Source organism: Rhopilema esculentum, chromosome 10, assembly GCF_057945365.1.
Source record: "Rhopilema esculentum isolate cy_ngs chromosome 10, ASM5794536v1, whole genome shotgun sequence".
NCBI classification, from domain to species: domain Eukaryota; kingdom Metazoa; phylum Cnidaria; class Scyphozoa; order Rhizostomeae; family Rhizostomatidae; genus Rhopilema; species Rhopilema esculentum.
This window is the reverse complement of record NC_142824.1, coordinates 5,289,927-5,313,797: the sequence shown is the minus strand read 5'-3', so window position 1 is coordinate 5,313,797 and position 23,871 is coordinate 5,289,927. Positions and strand designations below refer to the sequence as shown.

Genomic DNA, 23,871 nt, shown 5'->3' with positions numbered 1-23,871 from the left:
TCCATCTTTTTTACACCAGATTGAGAGGATTTTCAAATTCTGCCTTGATTAGTGAGAGGTGCTAAAAAGAGCTTTCACAATTATAGCTATAAAATATAAAGCTACAATTGGCTCTATACTCCACAGATTAAACCTATGATTTATAATGGGAACAAAAGAAACAAACACCCAGGAAGCCTTTTCTTGGACCAGAACTACATGAAACTTTCTAGAAAGTTGCAATACATTGAAGATTCGTAAAAAACTAAATGGTGCGATAAAATTTGCTTCATCACTACTGAAAAAGAATTAAGAAAACAAGTTATAATTTACTTACATATAATATGTTCATTCTTATCAGACTAATCAATCTAGACCTACCCTGTATCTGTGATTCACATGGGAACTTTTGTTGAAGCAGTCATGACAAAACACACATGTTGGGTCAGCAGCACAGTCCCTTGAAGATGGCAAAATGGTGAGATTTGGAATGAATAAAATTAAAATATCAAAATGATTTTTTTTATTATTTCAAGAGAAAAACCATAATAGGTGCCACACTTTTTAAAGCATATCCATACAAGTAGGGGTCATAATTCAAATGTACTGAATATATGTCTCAATTGCCATTGCAAAGTTAGACAAGGGCAGGTTTGTTTACTTCATAACCTAACGCTACTGCCTCCATCTGAAGCCATGTCCAAATGATGCAACATCAGGTGCAAAAATTGTAACAAAAAAAATGTTGCCTCCTTTTGTCAAATATGATGTAGCATGCAACACTTGTTGAGTAATTTTTTCATAATTTGAATAATTAAATCAACTTTAAACGGTGCCAATATTGCAGCACCATGCAGCATGTTGCTGCAATTGTTGGCTAGCTTTGCATGTTTTTTGCATTAGGCATGGGTAATTTGTTTATAATGTCAAGCATTCCAAATGGACTTTCCATCAGATTTCTATCTTCTTCCCTTTAAAAAATTCCAATAATTAATGCTAAGCCCAAAAAAACACATTGAAAATCTAAGAAATTTCCAGAGAATTTTGTGAGGAAATATGGTAAGTGGATAAATGCTGCATGTGATGTTGCATTATTTGGCCACCCTTCAAAAAAAGGTGTAACTATATGCAACTTGTTTCACCAAAGTTGCCCCATTTAGCCAGGGCTTTAGAAATGAGCTTTGGTTTTCAATAATTTGCATAAATATAAAGACACAATCTATGTAAACTATGTAAACAATAAATTTCAGAAAATAAAGAATTTTTTATTAAAGTCATCAATTTATTCATATTTTTATCTTAAGCAGTTAATCACCAAGCAATTATTTGATTGAGTAAAGGAAATATTAATTTGTGATGCAGATATTTGTAAGAGATTTTCTCATGTTGATCTACTTGTTGAATACTTTGCCCCAGAACAGAAGATATTCGCATAGATTACTCAATTCCCTTTGGCTACATAACATTGATGATTGATATTAGGTTTATTAAAGAATAAAACGACTTACTTGCAAGAGTATGTAGGATCACCAATGTCAAATACTTTTCCACAAAACTGTGGTGGACTGTTCATTGCTTTTATTTTCTCCCAACCAAAATCAGGATTCTCGCCACAAATATAAAAACCCAACGGCCATTCAACCAATTTCTGCCATCCAGAATCATCCATAAGTACTTTATAGACTCCATTAACTTTCTCAGTCTTCAAAATGCATGGAATAATATTTGCAATATACCTATGAAGTATCTCTCTACTTGATTCGTTGGGAAGTTCTCCATCGTTGCTTACTCTTGCAGTTTCATCTGCCATAGCCTTTGCTGCCCTGGCAGCATTATTACCACTGCCCAAGATAGACTCCGTATTTCCCATTCTCAATAAGTGAAAGTTTCCTTCGTAACCATTTCTTCAAAAATTGTTTCAGTACCCTCTGAAGAAGGCTTTCCGTGGTCCCTTGCTAGGCCTACGCTCCAGCTGCGATGGTCCAAATCTTGGGCCTAGAACTTGTCTTGAAAGAGAGAAAACAGGTTTTTCCTGAGTTTGAAATAAATTTTAAATTCACAGGAATTGTTATACTTCTCCTGTTGATTGCGCAAGTTGCAGATCAATGCGATTTCAAAGCATGCATCTACTCGATTGTATAACGATTTGATTGCTCTCGAACCAAACTGACTTTTTCCGCAATATTTTCTTCGTCGCCCGAAATCCTTCGGTTGTGATGTACTCCATGTAACAAGTATCCATTCTTTATATAGAGTACCGAAGTGTGACGCCATCAAAAGTCTATTTTTATAATTTCTTAAATTTGGCCATACAATCTGAAAGAACATCATAAAATACCTCTCAATATGCAAAAAAGTTAGATATGTTCCAAATTGGGCGAGATATGACCGATGAAAGATTTCAAGTTTGCTATTATTCTGGCCTGATTCATAAAGTTATGAACCAAGATCAAATTACAGAGGTTTGATGGGGCAAGAGCCTGTCCTTATGTGGCCATATCTCAGCCAATTCATAATGCCTTTAACTGATTTTGCATATTTACAGGTATTTCATGATGCTCTTTCAGGTTCTGGGATCAAAATTTGGAAATTCTAAAAATAGATTTTTATGACGTCATCACTTCAGTACTCTATAATTTTTTCTGTAGATGCAGTGTTCGGCTTGAAATGGCAAGTTATGATGTATATACTTCTTGTTCATGTTTAAAGTAACTTTTAAGGGAAATTTTATTCAAACTCACTCGACGTACAACACGCTCAACTGCATTTTTTATTTCAAATTCCTCTCTCTTGCCCAATAAGGACTTACAAGGCTGTGAAATAAAAATAATCACGCCATCTTTCTGCTTTAGTTATTCGCTTTATTTTTCTTTTCGGTGTATCTTCTTAGATCTTCAGTTGATGACTTCTCTGCTGTTCTTTAATACTAATTAATCAAACTCTAATAAACTTCATTCATAAACAGATGCAAATTGCCTATCGTGTAAACAATTTAGGGTACTTAGCTTGATAACCGTTTTGGTTCTTCTCAGTGCCTTATACAATGTCCATAAATAACATTAGGGTAGTCATGGGTAATGCCGGACGGCATATATTTTAGTTTCATAGATTAGCTAAATTCTAGTTTTTTTTAATTCATGCAATTATTTTTTGCGTATCTTATGATTAACGCCGTGGGAATCAACAAAACTGAAAAAAATTGAATAGCATGCATGCAGATTTCAGAGCTCAAAATATTTATGTTCTTACATCCTCGCTCATCTTTGAGCATAAAAAATTCGTGTTGGTATACCTTTCTCCTCGCACATTGCAAGACAACTTGAAGTTGACAGTAGAGAGCATACATTTTTTTGGGAATTATTTTTCCTGCATATGTTTCCAAGGAGTAAAAGGTAAGCATTCGATGTTCAACAGTAACTCATCGTGCCTACCTGACAGGTGAAATAAACGCAGACGGTGAAAATCTGATAATGACATAGATGTGTTTCTCCTGGGTTTATTTTATCGTGCAGTGATAACAAATTTGTGCAGTGATAAATCGTAATTGTGCAGTGATAAATCGTAATTGTGCAGTGATAAAGGGGGTGAAAAAGTAAAATTGCAGCAACTACCAGTAGAAACATGAAACTTATGAAAGAGCATTACGCAGACGCAGACGGTGAAAATCTGAAAATGACGTAGATGTGTTCCTCCTGGGTTTATTTTATCGTGCAGTGATAACAAATTTGTGCAGTGATAAATCGTAATTGTGCAGTGATAAAGGGGGTGAAAAAGTAAAATTGCAGCAACTACCAGTAGAAACATGAAACTTATGAAAGAGCATTACGCAGACGCAGACGGTGAAAATCTGAAAATGACGTAGATGTGTTCCTCCTTGGTTTATTTTATCGTGCAGTGATAACAAATTTGTGCAATGATAAATCGTAATTGTGCAATGATAAACGTAAATTTTGTGCAGTGATAAAGGGGGTGAAAAAGTAAAATTGCAGCAACTACCAGTAGAAACATGAAACTTATGAAAGAGCATTACGATATTAAAATCGAGAACATAACAGTAACAGTGATCATAATCTATTAGATTTCTCTGAAATTTGATCGAATTCGGTATCTAGAAGATATCTAGTTTGTCTTGTTTTTTACCTTCTGCTCAAGGTCTTTGTTGTCGAAAACTTGTTTGAACAAAATTTTTGAAAATGTGCAGCGATAAAAATTACTTAAGATAAACCCTGTGTTCCTCTCATCTTTTCTGACAAAAGTTTAGATTAAGATGGGAATAATCGGACAGCTGAGAGTAATACAGGTCCTGATGACGTAGCAAAGGCACTTCTAGTCTTTCTAAAGTTTGGAAACAGTGAAGGATCAGCAGGTGATTCTCATAGGTCGTCTTGCTATTCTTTTTAAAAAAGATTGAAAATTTATAGACATTTCTCCAATGGCTCAAGTGGTCTATAGCTGTTGTGGCCAATGGCTATTGTTTAGCAACAGCACAGAGGTATTTTTTGTATGAAAAGGATCATGACCCGGATCGCACTAGGCATCCTGCAAAAACTGAAAGAATTACTGCTGGTGTCGACCATACAAGGTTTCGACAAAAATGAAAGAAATACATATTTTTGTTCTGGATGAATTTTTGTGCTCGAAATTGTGCACATACCTGTATACATTAAAAAGCAAAGAGAAAATGAAACCCACTCCGAAAAGATACTAAAAAAAGGAAACTATTCTATACGTACTTTTAATAGGTTGTGTTTTACTTTGTTATCAGTAGTTTTATTTGCCTTGTTAGTGCTATACTTTAATAATGCAACACTTCTTATCAAGATAACGCTGATTCTTGTTTTATCGAAAACATATCATGTTGATAACCATCCAGAGCAAAAGTGAAGTTTCTTTTGTTCTTTTCCTTAAAGCTTATTCAATGTACTTTCTTCAAACAGTATTGAGGTTTCAGCTCTCAACCCAACCTTTAACCCCTTTAGCCAAAAGAAATTCAAGGCCACCCTTTGATCCTGGCACTTTCTCTTTGGTTGCCTCTGACAACTAACGTCTGCATGAACATTTTTGTAATGTTAGAACAAATATCACGCATGTCTGTCCGTCAGCATGATATCTTCTCCGCATTATTCACCTTTTCGCTTTGCCCATCTTTCAATTTATCCGTCTGCCTGCTTCCATAACTTTAAAAAATTTGCAGAGTTAAGTTTCAGAAGCAGCTTTCTTTGATAACCAATTTTCCTTCTAGAAAAGTTTCATTAGCGTTGCAATTGCAGACAAGAAAAATAACATGAAGTGACAAAACAGTTTAGTTTATAAAAGCCTGGCAAATTACAAGCAGTAAATATTACTAGGGAGTAAAAGTACAACACATTGCACATAAAGTGGGATTAATTCTTAAAAAACGATGCAAAAAGCTTAAAGCAATACATTTCGTCTCTATATCCGTGATGTAATTAGTTTCTAAGATAATAGAGTTCATAAAATGTTAATTTTTCAAACGCTAATATTAGTTCAACAATCTTAGTTTTATACTGTTATTGGTCCTTTGACAAAGAACTGGGCCCCTTGAAAAACAGCTCTTGCTAAAGGCAACCCTTTTCAAAAGCATGAAATTTGGTCTATAAAAAGCTCGTTTATTTTTCCTGCTACATATTTCTTCACCCTGAAAACATTTCTCAATCTATCGATGTTAGATCTTGATGAATTGATTACCTTGAAGAGCCAAATCTCATTTTTCATCTAATTAAATCGATTTAAATCATATTCAAATATTAGGTGATACTGATGCCATTGACGAATAATTAGATTAGGATTTTATTGCTAACAATTATGATACCAATAAATCATTACCAAAGCTCATTAATCTTCATTTAATCGAAAATGCTTATCAGAAACATAACTGCGACTGAGATATAAATATAAAAAGCACAAATAGCCACTAAAAAGCACTAGCCAGCTCCCAGCACAAATCTTCAGCTTTGTTGCAGTCTCATTTTCGTGTATCGAACCTCTACCACAGGTTGGCGTGGAAAGATTTTAAAACTTCTGTGCTTGAATCGGTATAAGGCTCTTTTGTATTATGTTTTGATTTTACTATGAGAACCTGCTCCACTACCAACTTCATGCAACATGAAGTCATTTGAGTCATCAGTTGGCTTTCTGCGTATAAAAGTTATCGTAAGAACTATACCAAAATCAATTTGGTAAAGGTATGAAATAGGAGAGGAAAAGGCCATCAAGGGTAACATTGAAAACACAAGTTTTATAAGAATCTACATAGTATGTCATCAAAGCTGTTGAAAATTTGTTCAATCTCTTTCGAATTTCTGTTTCTTTGCACTTCTATTATTCCAAAAGTTTTGTATAGTATGTGTTTCATTGCCTTAAACCCATTTATTGCCTCTGCTTCAGTTCTACATATATGCACATTTGATCTCATAAAAATGTAAATTTCCAACAAAATTGGACTGTTTCTTCGTAAATTCTGACCTATTCTTACAAAAGCTTTTAAATGGCAAATTTGACAACCATTTAATAAAATTTCGTGGCAAACTTTTTTAATGGAGCAGTGAAGACCTTTTTTCAGAATGTAGTTGCGATCTTTTAAGAAGCATTCTTCTTACTTGCATTTAGTGCGTAGTTTTGTGTCTTAACTGATTCAACCGGTGTTGTTTTCAACTGGTTGCGTATATCGACGTACGGATATAATATATACCTACAGAAAATCCCATTTGCATCAAATGAACAAAATAGTTCTAACTTACATTTCAACTTTTCTTTTAGCGTGCTTCTTCATGATAACAACTACTATGAAGATGATTAGAATAACGCCAACAATTGAGGTAGTTAGGGCTATGGCCAATACACTGTGGCTACCTGTTGAAAAAGAACATAACATTTTTAAAACTAAATCATAAAGATTTTTGTCAAAATGAAGAAAGCGGCCAAAACTTGTAATGCAATTAGAAAATCAAGGGAAGACAGCCAGATTCTTAATTTTCATTAAATGCAATAGAGACCCGATCCGATATACGTTAATTGCACTAAAAGCTCTATAGAATGTCATGATGCGTTCTCAAGGATGCATCTTTAGTAGACTTTTTTGGAAAAAGGGCTTGGGTGTGCCAATATCGACAAAACAACGCTTGAATTTGAACCATTATTTCAGAAATCCAACCCCAATTATTAATGTAAATTTTAAATTAAGACCTTTATGAGAAAACTTGATACTCACTTTCTTTTTCGCAAGTTTTGCCATCCCCTGCATACCCTTCACTACATTTGCATGTATAGGTATACAACACATTGATGCATTTGGCATCTTTATGGCAAATATTGCTTTGCCTGCATTCATCTTTGTCTATAAAAGAGAAAGTGGATGTTCTAAAACAATTTGCTAGAACAAACAATTTTGCTATGCGTGATGTTGAACAAACTTTATCAGCATGTTTAACTAGATGAGCAGCGAGAGAAGATAAAGTAGTAACAAATCAAAATGGAAAAAAACACGACACAAATTTTGAGGTCCTTGATACTTAAGATCTGAGATGGCCCAGGACTATCATTGTTTTGTTAAATATGAATATCTTTAATATGTCAAATTTTGATCATGATGTTGTATAGCTATATCAAGTTAACTAAAAGAATACTAGTTTGATCGCATTAATTTATCCTAATCGGAGAAATTGAACCTATCAGCGGAACATTTTTCTAACGTATCAGAAAGGTAGCCGAAAGGCCTTTAAAAATCTTCCTCTTTGATTTTTCTTCCCTTCGCACAATTTCTCTTAATAACCACCTTATAGCAAAACTGTCAATTTTTCTGTCAATATGAAACCTAGAGTACTATTCTAATCTTTTTCTGATTGTTGTCCGATACTTAATAACTAGCATTATAAAACATACGCGTCATATTTATATGTAAGGCATTTTCATGAGCCCTCTCATTTATCTACATATTAGAATTTTATCTTTGTAACCATTTTAAACTAAAAAAGGTGATGAATTATTGTCACGGAAATGCAGGTTTGCCAACAGCTTTCTTTACCTTTGACTAAAAGCCCACCGATAGTTGATCCTGCAACTGTACCATTCAGAGCAGATTTGATCGAGGTTGCAATTTGGTTTTCGCTTTCGCTTGGTGTCTTTGTAAAGAACACTGTAAAATTGACCGTTAAACTGCCAAGTCTGGAGGGATAAATAAAATTATTGATGAGCAATAATTTAGTTTCTAACATGGTCTTTTGGCAAGAAAACATTTTTAACTACAGAGCATTTTAAAGCATTGATTAGTATTATGGCACAAGATATGCTTCATTTCTATTTATGAAATTCATTTTGTATTTATCATTTTATACACTTTTCTATACACTGAGTCTTGGTTCCAAATCAGCATAGATAAATAACTAAGGAACAATACCCGTCGTTTTAGAAAAAAGGGCAAGACGTACTCTGATTATACTCCCTCCCTTATTATCATTTCTTTGCAATGACCTTGGATCCCGAGAAAGTCAGAAAAGGAAAAGGTACAAACACAGCAAGAAGAATGATAGTAAATTTTGGCTTATTCTTGCTGTTCTAATACCATGAAATTAGCCAGGCTAATGTAAACGTTTTTTATGGATAGCTGTAGGTACTTCTAGAGATAATACATTTGTATAGGTTTAATTATAAAATAAAAAGTTAAATGCCACAATCTAGGACAGAGAGTGTTGAGAATTAATTCTTCCGCCCTAATCCTTCCTCACTGTTATTGGGTTAAAACCTCTCCCGATATATGCATGTTACCGGTGATGTGTTAAGATATTGCCATAAATAGAAAGTTATATGTGTTTGTCTTAAAATCTCAACAGCTGTGTCCCGGACTGTGCCTCGATCGAACTGCGTGACATACCCCATTGAATCAACAATCACCAACATAACGTCTGATCTGTGGCCTTTTAGTTTTGCATTAAGCTGGAAGGCACAGAGGAAAGTATGAATTGAGCACTAAGTTAACGAATCACTTTAAATATGACAAAAAGAGGCCTGAAAGGGTTGCATGTTTGAAACCCTTTTGCCTAACATGAATATATGCATTGGCATCACAGTTCTGAATAAAAGTTTCAATGCAAAGGCTTTGTCAACAAGTTCTGATTTAGCTAAGGCAAGCAAACGTGAACAGAAAGATGAATTATATTTATTAACAATCTATTTTGGACAATAAATTAACAAAAGGCATTAGTTATCACAAGCCTATCACATCAACATATCTTGAATATAACAGCAAATTATATTGACAAAAAATTTGATGAGCAAAAACAGGTAAAAGAATCAGCAAGTCAAGAATTTATATCTGCTGATTATAATTATTTGTGAAACGATAAACAATTACGTACATTTTGTTGAATCACTCTTGAAGTTTCTTTGTAAAGTAACGAGCCTGTGTTCATTATGCTCTGTCTCACCCATACATCACTTGTGTTTATTAACTTTCCGTTAATAACAGGTCGCAGCAGATGGAAATAGCCTTCGATCTGTGGTTTCCCTGTGGATACAATGCTTTGCTTTAATTGCAATATATTCATTACTATCTACATATATCTGCAGTCTCAATTTCTCACTACATGATGGCCTCTATCATTTTCCTGCTGAATGTTAGGAAAATCATTTTATGCTGCTAAAACTTTCTCATTACAAAAAAATGAGATTAAATAGCTTTTTAGGGCAACCTTTATTAAAAATTGATATATCATTTAAAAGTATTTGGAAATCAGCTTCGATACACAAATTCTTTAGGTGGGAAATATTGTAAATGCAAATGAAAAAGCATTATTTCAGTTCAGTTGTCATTTTAAAGCATTTTTACAACAAATAGGAAATCAGAATAGCAAAGACGACACATGAAACATGTTAGACGTTGCTGAAAGGACATACCTTTGGGTGATTGAGTTGGGTTTGAAACCGAAATTGTGGTAGGGGTAGCAGTTGTCACTAAAACAAAAATCTCTACTACATTAAACTGGTAGTTATAAACAAGTTTATCTATGTTGAAGTGTGAACAGGAAACCGTGGTTTTACCAACAGATGAAAATGAGGATCGCGATAACAATCAGGTATCGTTATTCAGTCTTACAAAGCAAATTAAAGATGACAAAAAAGGACACATTTATGGTATCTTCATTTCTGTAAATAGATTGTGAGACAATTTGGCAAAATTGTTAGACAAACATTGGAGAGAATATGGCGAAAGCGCGAGGAAAATAAAAAAAAACATAAGCTTAAAATAAGATTATTAGGACAAAAGCTTAAAAAAGTAAAGAACATTTTGGAATGTAAGAACAAGATATACGAAGCGGTATGTAGGGCTTAAGAGAAATCCCACACAACGGACCAATGATATTTTTTGAATGCTTTTGTAAATATCAGAAATGTACGTTGTACTTTAATCGTACCTCCGCATTCAATACCATTGCCACTAAATCCAGGGTTACAGCCACATATGAATGAGCCAATATTGTTGTGGCAAGTTGCGTTTTTATGACATGGACTAGTTAGGCATTCATTTATATCAAGACAGACGGTTCCATTGCCAGTAAACCCTGTTTTGCAAGTGCAGTTATAGGACATGATACCATGTGCACAAGTTGCATTTATGTGGCAAGGATTGGAGAGACACTCGTTTATTTCCATGCAATATGTTCCATTTCCTGTGTAATCTTGAATACACCGACAGGAATATGAGCCAATATTGTTGTCACAGGTTGCTTTCACGTGACAAGGATTAGTGGAACATTCATCCAAATCAACACAGTGAGTACCATTGCCCGTGTATCCTGATCTGCAAACACAAGCAAACGAGCCTTTGGTGTTGATGCAAGTTGAGTTTGCGTTACATTGGCTTGTGCTGCATTCGTTGATATCAGAGCAGACGGTGCCGTTGCCAGAAAATCCTTTATTGCAATTACAAATGTAGGATCCGATATTGTTTGTGCATGTCGCATCAGTGTGACAATTGTGTGCTCCACTGAGACATTCGTTTACATCTGCAATAAAGTATTAAATGATAAGAGTAACCAATCTAATTGGAGTGTTTTCAGAATTGGCCCTGACAACAAGAGATCATTCAAATGGGTTGTTGATACGTGCTTACCATGATTTAAATGATAATGCACCTAAACTGACAATCAACTGGCATTGATTGGTACAAACATACGTTGTATACATACATTTTTAGCTGAAATTGCGAATAATCAATTGCTTTACAGAAACTTTGTTTTAAAATTTAAAACAACGAGAGCACAATTTAGTTTTCATCTTAAATACGTAGTAAATGATATTTTAATGGAAAAAATGAGCTTATTTAGGATAGTACCTGTGCAAATTGTTCCATTTCCAGTATAACCTTTATTGCACTGGCAAAAGTGGACCCAGTTTTTGCTCAAGCAAGTTGCATTTGCATCACAGTCAAGACTGTTGCATATTTGCGCGTCTGAAAAATTTAAAAAAAACGTTGAAAAATGCACTGCATGGAATGTTATAAACAAAATATCTGATACAAAAATTCGATTCAGAAAACTTGGCCTTCTACACTGAAAAATTGAATACCAAAAAGAAATATGCATACATGCATGGTTTTACAATAAATAAGTCATCCAAATATGTTTCTTCATTTTCATTTAAATTGTGAAAGTAATTACATATGAATGAAGAATTTGATCCCCCCTATCTCAATACTTCGTTGTAGGGAGAAATAGTGCGCTAAAATTCTTGAATCTACAAAGCCTTTTTTAAGTGAAATTAGAAAACAAATACTCACTCGCGCAGTTACTTATTCCATCGCCAACAAAGCCCTCATTGCAACTGCATCTGTATGACCCAACAGTGTTGTTACATGTTGCATTGACATTGCAAGGCGATCCTTGAAGACACTCGTTGATATCTTAAAAGTGAAGAATAAAGAGCTTAAAAAAGAAAAGCTCATCTTGAAAACTTTGTTATGTGCGATTAAAACTGATAACGAGATGACCTACGAAGTTAAAATCGATATTCTTCAAAACGAGAATAAAACTTTTTCAAGCAAACAAGGGCTGGTATGTGTTTCAAAATGTTAAACTAAACTTCTCTACCTTCTCTTTATTCATTCTCGCTTTAAAGCTTCCCCTCCATATTATGCATTTACCAATTTTGACAAGTATTGACTTTCCGTACTGTAAACTTTTTTTTATCATCTTATGCTTAATTATTAAGCTATCTATCAAGACGGTTCTACCTCAGGTTAGTTAACAATGAGCATGTAATATTTTCCATTCATAAAGTTTTCTCACCTGAACAGTTAACCCCATTTCCAGAGAAACCATTAGTACATGAACATTCAAAAGCACCGACTGTATTCCTACATTGTGCATAAGCATGGCAATTGTGTGCACCAGCGGTACATTCATCCAAATCAAGGCAGGTCGTTCCATTTCCAGTAAATCCTTTGGTGCAAGAACAGTTATATCCACCTCCAGTATTTGTGCAGTTGGCATTCCTGTCACAGTTGTGTGTGCCATCGGTGCACTCATCCGTGTCGATGCAATGCGTTGCATTTGTCGGCTGGTAGCCGGATCGGCATGAGCAATTGTACGATCCAAGGGTGTTGATGCATAACTGCTGGCATTCACTTGCATTGTTTATGCATTCGTCGAAATCTAAGACAATATAAATGATTTAAGCATATATTGCGCTTCAATATTTTTTGACTAACCCAGAGCACATCAAAACTGAAGCTTAATGACTGAATCGTACGACTGAAAAGTAAAAACATAAGTGACATTATTCTAAAATGTGCAGGTAGAAAATGAAATAACCGAATATATTATTATGAATAATCGAAATAATTAAATTGAAATACTACGTGCTCTCTTTTCCAAGAACTGAATTCTAACTTGTTATTCTTTTTCCTAGAGTTTTTCTCTGGCTCAAGTACAACTAAGCTTTAGCTCTAAGAAGAAGCTCTTGTTATAAAGAAACGCATAAATTATTATTTTGATAAGTGTGATCTAAACCTTTGTTTCTGTCGTATTGAAATTAGAAATGCACTTTTTAAAAAAATTCACACATGTTTGCAAGTAAAAGAGCGTAAAAAAATAAAGTGAGGGGCAAAGAGTGATGATCCTTCTTTAGGCTTATGAGTGTTTCGATGTAGTAAGAATAGAGGACATGAGGCTCAAAATCAATTACCATAGCACTTTCGGCCGTCCCCGATGTAGCCAGTAGGACAAGGCCCGCAATCTGCAGCTGATGCCGTGTAATTATTTGTGCAATTGACGTCCTCAAAACACGGATTGACGTCACAGAAGCTGACAAATGTTTGACAAAAAGCTCCTTCATAGTTGTTTGGACATGCACATGCTGCATAAGTGACAAAGTTGTTTGTTGATTGAAAATCCAAATTTTTTTGGGAAGTGTTGCAACTTCCTCCATTCTGGCAGTAGCACAAAACCACACTGGGTGATACAGTTGCAGTGTTGTTGTTGCTGTCAGTGACAAAAAAATTTAATTTGAATTCAGTTGTGTTAACATGCCAATTGAAGACACCCGTGTTCTTGTCCATTGAGATTGTTGTACCGTTTGCTTCATGCAAATATGTCAAATTACCAGTTGCATTGGTAGCAACTTCAACCTTGAATGTGTGATTTGATCCATAGTAGACAACCAATGTTTTTGGGCCAGTAATTGTCGGTGGATAGGTTTCTAAAAAAAATCCGCGTATTGTAAATGTTATAAGTATGTTATAAAATTAGGAGAAAGTAGTATTGGTTAACAAAGAACGAAATTTCTTAACGGCACAATTAAATTAAAGGTAAGAGGAGTCTTGGTGAGACTTTGGGTACATGCTTGAGTCAAGGATCCCATTTAATATGAGCCCATTGAGTTAGATGTCTGCAATATCTACTTTTTGTGTGCTAGAATACCAACTTTGTATGTGCTGCTTTAGAAGCTATTGGGTTGCAGTTACATATTTTGATCATTTAAATGAAATTCGTTAACAACAACCATATATTTGTCATGTGAAATTCATTTCATAAAGGTTTTGCTTTGGCTATTATGCGAAACTTGATACATGCTAGATGTCCCTTACAGGCCATCGTATCTCAGTCTGTTTGCATCGAAAAACTGAGCACTCGTAGATTGCACATGTTAGAATATTCATAGAGCGTATATAAAGATTAAAACAGTAAAACAGACATACATGCTTTACTATAACTGAACCAATTGGACTTAGTCATAAATCTAAAAAAAGAATAGCTTAGCGCTCCAAGAGTAAATTGTCTTGTTAATAACCAATCCAGTGTTTGCTGGCTCTTTTTCTCGTATAACTAGTATTATGGCTGCAAAAATCATAACAATAGCTGTCCTTATTTAGTGCTAAACCAAACAGATGCTACGATTTATTTTGGTGCTGCATTAAGTAAACTTAGCAAGCATTAGCATATCCAGAGAATCATTTAAAGAGCGCTTTTCCAAAAATGTCCTTGCAGGTAGACTTTGAAAGAGGTACATACCAAGAGTTTTCTTTTCAGTCTCAAACGCTTCTAGAGAAGACTGACTTTCAGTAGATGAAGTCCTATCTCCGGTTAAAGCAACGTCAAACAAGCAAGTGAATGATGAATTTCCACCACATATGTCAATAGCATTCTGCTTCACCACTGTGTTGTTTCCAAACAATTCATCGATTGAGTCGTAGAATCCAGGAACAAAACTGGAATCAAAGTCAGGATCTTCCAGAATGAACAGAGAGCCATTTGAAGTGACATTCCCTTGCAAGAAAAAACAGGTAACATTAAATATAATTGAAAGTTCTCTTCAGACATTGGAAAAGAGTAATTTTTGCTCTGTAATTTTTATTGAAGGAAGGTGCAAGAAGACGGAGACAATATCTAATGCGTCTTTAATTATGATTCATTTATTGACAAATTCTAAGCATAAACGCCTGCTAAATAGGGTCAGTGGTGGAAATTAGTAGAAGTTATGGCAAGTAAAGGGCAGGGCAAGAATAAAGAAGCAAGTCATTTGTAATATGGAATATCATTTGTAGAATAGATAGTACGTTGAACTGAAAGGAAGAAACACAACGAAACTGACTTTTCCTGTTCTCTTTTCCTGCTTCTGACTCAGTATGGGGATCTAGATACCAGGAGGTAGTCGCACATTGTGTCAACAATAGAAACGAATTACAGCAAGTACAGTAGATTACAGATGTAACTGAAAAACCCTATTGTTTCTGCAAATGAGCAGACTCATAAGAAGAATGCAAGAAGTCATTTATATAAATTCTTTAGTCCGTGGATTAGGCAATTCTGAATTCGATTATGTGCGATTTATTATCAATGGAAGAAGATGGAAACCACAACTTAAGTTTGAAATCAATATATACAACGAAGCTCTTATACGGTAAATACCATATACACGATAATCAACTTACATTTACTACCAAACTCATAATAGATTTCACTTTGTGTTGAGTTGATCGGTATCGTTGTGCCATCAGGTCGGGTGAAGTCGTCATTGACATTGTTGTTATTTACCCCAAGGAGGCCACGTGTCTTGTTAACAAAGGTTGATGATGTAACAATTTGGATTGTTAGAAGTCTCTTGAATATGTCTATGGTCGCTCCCACTCCAGATTCGAAATCCACGCTAAATTTGGTTACATTTCCAACCGTGAAAAGATGTAGATCTGTCTGGTTGATTGTTTTGAGAGTGTGGAAGAACGATGTGTTATACTCTTTCCCTTCCACAAATACTCGTGTTCTAGATGCTGCAACAAGACCAGCGTTGTAAACAAAGATTCACCAGTTTAAATATAACTTTGAAATTAACAGGATTTTTATAGTATAAGCTTAATGTAATTAAAAGTTCTAGTGGTATTACAAAGGGTTCCTTTTAAAAATGGGTGTAATCTCTTACTAACAAGCAGCTACAAACGTAGATATCATCACACTACGATTGTGTTGTGAAGATATTTGAAATTAGTTTTAGATTGTTCTGTTGTTTGGAATGTTAGAAATGAATAAATCCAACAGCCCTTTTGCTGTAAGATGTTAGTATTAACACATGCAATTGGTTTTTTTTCTTGTTATAAGTGCCCATGTCTACGTTGCTCTTACCTGACCTGCTGCCACAAACAGACCAAATAAAAAGTTCCAAATTTTTTTGAAAATTCAATTCTCGTCAAAATATACAGTTTTTTGTGGACAATGTTTGATTGAAATTCAACAACTAATCAAATTGATGGATAAAGACAAGATTGTTTTTCTCAGCTGTTCAAATCATAAAGTTGAAGGTTTTTTGTTTTGTGTATGTTTTTAGACAGTAAGTAGACACTAAAATCAATGCTCACTAATTGACGATACTTTACATTCAACAAAACTGCAGTTATGCTGCAATAAAGAAAGGCTTTAGAACTTTAACGTTTCAAACCCACCATTTATGCATAAAATTTGTACCACGAAGAAAGAAGGGAGCCGTATTACAAAAAACATGGATTTAATACTACTTCAGATAGATGAAGCTCGTTTTCCCGCGATTAAAAATTTTTGCCAATTAAAAGAAATTTAGGAAAAAATTGTAGAAGTGTCATCGCTCAATTTCAATTGTACTTGGGATCTGTGCAAACAATACAGATGATGTACGAATGATTTATATTGTGCCATGCAAACTTAAAGATCCTTTGAACCTTTATGATATTTCAGAACCTTAAATAAATGAATAAAACAGAAATGAAAGATTAGTCACATACTTGTTACATTTAGATAGATCTCAACCAAAGGGCCTTGGTCTGTTTTCATTGCAAAGCCGGAAAGCACGGTAGCATTTGGTACCTCAACAGAGGAACTTCCATTAACAAAAGCTCTACTCATACGACTGTGTACTGTGAATTCAGTGCTGTTGTCCAAACTGAAAAAATTGTAATCACCAATTCCGTTAAATGTATACGTGTGTCCATCTAGTGTTCTTATGTGGGGGTCTCCACCACTCCAACCTTTGAATAAAAAAAATAAAGCTCTGTTATGAATCCATTGATACACTTGCAACTATCTTGAAAAAATATACAATTTCCTCCGATTCGTCTCCGCGAATGCGATTCATCGAATAACAACAAGTCTCTATAAACAACGTCGTGAATTGGAAACAGCAAACGAAGAATATATAAAAGTTGATAATAGGCTAATATCTAAAAAAACAAATACAAGCAGAATACAACCTCCGGTTGTTCTCAATTCTCAATTCTCTAATCTGCGTCAAACATTCGACCTCCCACCATCACCAACGCTCGACTTCCTTCGTCTCTATTTAATTATACCTATTTAGTCTCACGTCACACAAACTGTCTTTTTTGACAACAAGCTCAAACTCATGACTTGAACGTGAGTTAGCTAGAGGGCTGCACTAAAATCATCTAAAAAATCGTCCCTGTTATCTTTGGAAATTGGTGTTTATCGATAATCGTATTGATGCTTGGATATGGATTTGCTTTTCATCAAGGTATAGCTAGTAAATCTCCAGTTAATACCGAACAATATAATTATATCAACTAGTAGATGTGGGATATGCAAAACAAGAAAGCATCAACTGAATGATTAAATGCTTACAGTTCGAAACTTTATAAAGAAAAAATATTCATATTTTTTTCCAAACAAGTTCATTTCAAATCCAATCATTTTGTGTAGCTCACAAAATAGGCTTTTGTTCCCTTATAAAATAGAAACAGTATTGTGTAGAATGAAATCAACAATAAGAAATCTGGTAGCAATCTTCTACGCCATACTTCTCGATGGAGGCCTGTATCTTGAACAATTAGGGATTGGTCTTTTTGATTCAAATAGCCAACACAATGGAGAATGTCTACAGCACGAACTGAAAGCAGCGCCGTCATCTGCTTCTGATGTAGTTCTAGATCTTTGTCTCAAATACCAGCTCCAAAGTATATTTTCCCAGCTAAACTTTTGCGTCAAAAATACTGTGCTTGTAGGCCAAATGTCTGGGTCGTAGTGATTGATCAGGGTTCCAAATCGCCATCGGTAACAACATTGTGTGTGAAAGGAGGTGGATGTAAAGAAAAAGAATCTCGTCGCTCTTGTTTTGAAGCAAGTTATTCCTGGTGTGTATCCTTCATATCTATACCGGATGTCTAACAAGATCTGTGACAGAGTGCAAGGACAGTCATTCTCGGGCGCACTCCTCACATCATTTATTTGTTGGATTGAAGGCTGAGCTGCGTGCCAGGCATAACACTTTGCGTCTTCGTTTTGCACCTTGTCACTAAGCTTCCACAGCCAGAGCCCTTTACTTCCAGTGTTCCCTACAACCGCATCATATCGGTAAGCCTTGGGCGAATTCAGCTGATTGAGCCTGGTTTCAGAAAATATGTGTCCAAAGTTGTATCCAACTCGTGCAGGCAACCAACCCTGCTGCCACAGCATCCCCTGGTCTTCGTAGATGTAGCTTACATAAGTCGATTCTTCATCGGTTGCCAAGTTCACTTGAAAGCTTACAAACTGTGTAACAAATTGAATATGGAGTAAGAAAGGGCAAAAAGATACCGCATCGAATTTCCGAGAGAATTGTCAATAGGTTTTCAATAGAAACTGAAAAAAAACCAGCAAGTTTAAATGCAATATCATATTCAGAGGTAAAACAGTTTAATGATGGGTTACCGAAAAAACATGTTCATGACCGGTACCTGGTTCGTTCCGAGGTAATTCCTAAAAAGATATGGTGTGCCTTTAATCCACGTTGCTACAAGAATCAATGAGGGACTGAAGCTTCCAACTCCTCCATACTTCAAAATATAATTCTTGGTTTCATTGAAAAGCTGCACAGACGTTTGATCTGTCATCTGCTTAGAATGATATGAGTAGGCAATGTATCCTTGCATGCCTCTGAAATCCACATCGGCCCAAAAAGGAGCCAGGAAATTCTTTTCCCATCGGAATCTATTACTAGATGGATAACATCTTGGAAGCCCTCCAAAGCAAATTTTTCCATTGGCACAGACCTTGAGTAGATATAAAAGTTCAAATCAAACTCGGTTTCTTTTAAGATTCTGAAATAAAAAACAAAACGGATTCTTCCAAATGTCTTTCACTATCCACCATATGTGTAGATTGTAACATCGTTTTGAAGATGGCACGAATTAGCGGAAACATAACATATTGTCTTACGTACTTCTCGTCCGATACTCTTCAGAGTATAGAAAGAGTCCGTTTTAAATCTTGGAATACTCAGCTAAAGCAAATCCCTGCTTCAAAGAAATGGGCGCAAACAAAACTGCAGCCTGTCAGCATAGAAAATATTTTCTACTTTGTGAGAAGCTAGGCGGCCTGATTTCTTTCAAATTTCTTAAAAATAGGGCAAATTGAAAAAAATATGTACAGTATATCAAAGCAAAGTTCACATATATACAGTAGTTCATAGTGAATTCATACACATTAATTTCTAGGGTTAACCCTGTTTACTATGCAGCATGATCCTCGAATTCAAAAATGATTTTTGACAAGAAAGCATTATGCTAAAGAAAGTTTCTAAATGGACATAAAAATGCCAGCCTGCTTATTTAAATATTATATCTTGCATATAAGAAACTACACAGCCTGATGTGACTATTTATGTTCCCTTTGAACGGGACTTGCTGTAGGTGAAGGGCTAGTTGTTTTTGATTGGCAAACAAAAGAACCAATCAAACACGCCTTTCTTCCCCTCACGTGCTCTCGATCCACACTCGGATATTACTTATATGCTTTCCTTCGGTCATTATCCGACCTTTATTAAGAATGTCGGACGAAAAAGAACAACAGTCTGCTATCCTTCCGCTATTTAGTGCCATCTTTTTAGATGTAGTTCCTCCTTGTAATGTGGGTAATCTAAATTTATTTTGTATTCTTAATATAGAAAAGATATCAATCAATTTTTGGTTTTTGGCCATGAGAAAGCAAAAGAATTGCGGTGCATATATTATCCTAAAAGATTGGTTAGCACCTTGAACAAAGGATTGTATCGAAAAACACAACTACCGAATACTATTACTTCCAGTATTTCATTTACCGGTTTGGATCTGAATGAGAGATTTTACCATCACGAATTTGGAAGAAAGAAAGTACAATGTATGCAAGTTTGATTAAAAACTTTGATCAAATGATGGAAAAACCGTTCAATGTTGCTGCAGATCCTTTTCATATTACCTATTATAAAACGCAATAAATAAACAAATGGACCGGTCATAAATTCTTCCTAGCGAGGAGGCAGGTTACATTTGCGAATAAATGGTCAGACCCTTTTTTAAAATGAAATTTTGACTCAAGTTTTGAACAATCTACATCTTATGATTTTTTAAGATAGTTGGTGATGCTTTAAATCAATAAAATTTGTCGATGAGCTAAAATGTTTAGGAATGACAAGTTTTTTTACATATGGAAAGTACATTAATCTTTTCTAAAAGAGGTGTTCACCCATCTCCGGTCAAGTTTTATATCCCAGTCCTCTAAAGACCAAATGTCAAATATCTCACGTGGATTCTCTTGTAAATGCTTCTGCCCATCGGTATACCATATGGAATATAGAGTGATCTGTATCCATCATCAGTATTTGTAAAAAGAGGTGACTTGGCGTAGGAAAAGAACCGAGACTTCAAGATTGCTGCAAAAAAACATCTTTAATACATCCATTTACCCGAAAAAATCAAAAACAAAATAAACAGGGGTTTTACTTCTATTAAATAACAATTTGGGCTCTTACAAAAATGTTGTAAGTTTTTATAGCAAAGTAGAAATTGGCTACTTGTTTGTATTGTGGGGCTGAGCCCCCATGCGCTCTCAGAGAACTTACCCTTGCCTCAAGCCCGTAGCCAGGCCTTTGGCGTAGGGGTGGCAAACGCAGGCGAAGTTTAAAATAAAGTTTTGTGTAGGGAGGGGAAGGGGTGCGGAGAGATAGTGGAAACAAACAAGCAAAAAGTTGTAAATGTCTTCAAAAATTAAACAACTTTCTTCCTCTTAATTCAAATGTTATGTATTCCATCAATATTTCATTTTTTAAACGTTAGACATGCAAGATTTTTCTCCCTCTCTGTCCGCAAAAACAATTCGCTGAGAGGAATCTATCCTTGTTTATACAGAAAACAAGCATTTTTCAAAATCTCTATCTGTTGGTGTGAAGCCAGCAGTAACTGAAATTTTTAGAAATTAATGAAATGCGAGTTACGCCTCCAAAATGAACGTAGAATTTGATATTGGTTCAAAAACGATTAACCTTAAAACGACCGTAAAAAAGAAATACCTGTACATGATGTACCAACTCCGGTATAACCACTATTGCAAGCACAGGTGAACGAGCCTGCAGTATTTGTGCATGCAGCATTTGAATCACAGTTATGCGTCCCTAATGTACACTCGTTTATATCTAGAAACAACAAAGAGCACGTATCATCAATTATAATGCAACAATCCTAAAAATGGCACCGTAGATCATACAAAAAACATCAGCTCATTTTAATAAAAAAAGGTTTCTTAAATCTGCGTAGAATTTGAAATTCGCTTAAAACCGATTACTCTTAGAACAACTGTTAGAATGACATACCTATGCATGATGTCCCAGGTCCGGTATAACCAACATTGCAAGAGCAGAAGAATGAGCCTGCAGTATTTGTGCATGCAGCATTTGAATCACAGTTATGCGTCCCTAATGTACATTCGTCTATATCTAGAAGCAACAAAGAGGCATCTATCATAAATTAAAATGCAAATATCCTAAGCAATGCACAGTAGATTACACACAAATTATCTGCTCAGTTTTATTAAAAACGTCTCTAAAATCTACGTAAAATTTGAAATTCGTTTAAGACCAATTAACATTAAAACAGCACATACCTGTACATGTTGTCCCAGGTCCGGTATAACCAGTATTGCAAGCACAGGTGAATGAACCTGCAGTATTTGTGCATGCAGCATTTGAATCACAGTTATGCGTTCCTAATGTACATTCGTCTATATCTAGAAGCAACAAAGAAGCATCTATCATAAATTAAAATGCAAATATCATAAGGAAGGCACAATAGATTACACACAAATTATCTGTTCAGTTTTATTAAAAACGTCTCCAAAATCTACGTAGATTTTGAAATTCGTTTAAGAACAATAAACCTTAAAACAGCACTTACCTGTACATGATGTCCCAGGTCCGGTATAACCACTATTGCAAGCACAAATGAACGAGCCTGTGATATTTGTGCATGCAGCATTTGAATCACAATTATGCGTTCCTAATGTACACTCGTTTATATCTAGAAGCAACAAAGGGCACGTATCATCAATTATAATGCAACAATCCTAAAAATGGCACCGTAGATCATACAAAAACCATCAGCTCATTTTAATAAAAAAAGGTTTCTTAAATCTGCGTAGAATTTCAAATTCGCTTAAAACCGATTACACTTAGAACAACTGTTAGAATGACATACCTATGCATGATGTCCCAGGTCCGGTATAACCAACATTGCAAGAGCAGAAGAATGAGCCTGCAGTATTTGTGCATGCAGCATTTGAATCACAGTTATGCGTTCCTAATGTACATTCGTCTATATCTAGAAGCAACAAAGAGGCATCTATCATAAATTAAAATGCAAATATCATAAGGAAGGCAAAATAGATTACACACAAATTATCTGTTCAGTTTTATTAAAAACGTCTCTAAAGTCTACGTAGAATTTGAAATTAGTTTAAGACCAATTAACCTTAAAACAGCACATACCTGTACATGATGTCCCAGGTCCGGTATAACCACTATTGCAAGCACAAATGAACGAGTCTGTATTATTTGTGCATGCAGCATTTGAATCACAGTTATGCGTCCCTAATGTACACTCGTTTATATCTAGAAGCAACAAAGAGCACGTATCATCAATTATAATGTAACAATCCTAAAAATGGCACCGTAGATCATACAAAAACCATCAGCTCATTTTAATAAAAAAAGGTTTCTTAAATCTGCGTAGAATTTCAAATTCGCTTAAAACCGATTACTCTTAGAACAACTGTTAGAATGACATACCTATGCATGATGTCCCAGGTCCGGTATAACCAACATTGCAAGAGCAGAAGAATGAGCCTGCAGTATTTGTGCATGCAGCATTTGAATCACAGTTATGCGTTCCTAATGTACATTCGTCTATATCTAGAAGCAACAAAGAGGCATCTATCATAAATTAAAATGCAAATATCATAAGGAAGGCAAAATAGATTACACACAAATTATCTGTTCAGTTTTATTAAAAACGTCTCTAAAGTCTACGTAGAATTTGAAATTAGTTTAAGACCAATTAACCTTAAAACAGCACATACCTGTACATGATGTCCCAGGTCCGGTATAACCACTATTGCAAGCACAAATGAACGAGTCTGTATTATTTGTGCATGCAGCATTTGAATCACAGTTATGCGTCCCTAATGTACACTCGTTTATATCTAGAAGCAACAAAGAGCACGTATCATCAATTATAATGTAACAATCCTAAAAATGGCACCGTAGATCATACAAAAACCATCAGCTCATTTTAATAAAAAAAGGTTTCTTAAATCTGCGTAGAATTTCAAATTCGCTTAAAACCGATTACTCTTAGAACAACTGTTAGAATGACATACCTATGCATGATGTCCCAGGTCCGGTATAACCAACATTGCAAGAGCAGAAGAATGAGCCTGCAGTATTTGTGCATGCAGCATTTGAATCACAGTTATGCGTTCCTAATGTACATTCGTCTATATCTAGAAGCAACAAAGAGGCATCTATCATAAATTAAAATGCAAATATCATAAGGAAGGCAAAATAGATTACACACAAATTATCTGTTCAGTTTTATTAAAAACGTCTCTAAAGTCT

At 35.0% G+C, this 23,871-nt stretch overlaps 2 protein-coding genes across 2 annotated transcripts in view; both read right to left on the bottom strand.

Moving 5' to 3' along the window:
• LOC135687017 (E3 ubiquitin-protein ligase UBR2) overlaps positions 1 to 2,181 on the bottom strand; it is a 36,057-nt gene extending 33,876 nt beyond the window's left edge. Inside the window, exons 1-2 of the mRNA XM_065203448.2 lie at positions 1,488 to 2,181; positions 361 to 439 (exon numbers count right to left, since the gene is read on the bottom strand). Of these exons, the coding sequence (XP_065059520.2) occupies positions 361 to 439; positions 1,488 to 1,849 (441 nt within the window). The 5' untranslated portion in view covers positions 1,850 to 2,181. The remainder of the gene's footprint in view (positions 1 to 360; positions 440 to 1,487) is intronic.
• A 118-nt stretch (positions 2,182 to 2,299) lies between these two features.
• Positions 2,300 to 22,234, bottom strand: LOC148959248 (mucin-like protein). Its single transcript, XM_089110828.1, has 20 exons — positions 22,154 to 22,234; positions 21,274 to 21,442; positions 20,510 to 20,637; positions 18,686 to 19,000; positions 17,771 to 18,500; positions 16,742 to 16,984; positions 15,425 to 15,760; positions 14,505 to 14,759; positions 13,180 to 13,692; positions 12,282 to 12,647; positions 11,774 to 11,896; positions 11,330 to 11,446; positions 10,410 to 11,000; positions 9,892 to 9,948; positions 9,354 to 9,502; positions 8,870 to 8,931; positions 8,024 to 8,163; positions 7,211 to 7,336; positions 6,741 to 6,852; positions 2,300 to 6,135 (listed from the first exon to the last, which is right to left on the bottom strand). Exons 1-20 carry the CDS (start codon positions 22,232 to 22,234, stop codon positions 6,054 to 6,056), a joined length of 4,695 nt encoding a protein of 1,564 aa, XP_088966954.1. The 3' UTR covers positions 2,300 to 6,053.
• Positions 22,235 to 23,871: the final 1,637 nt, after the last annotated feature.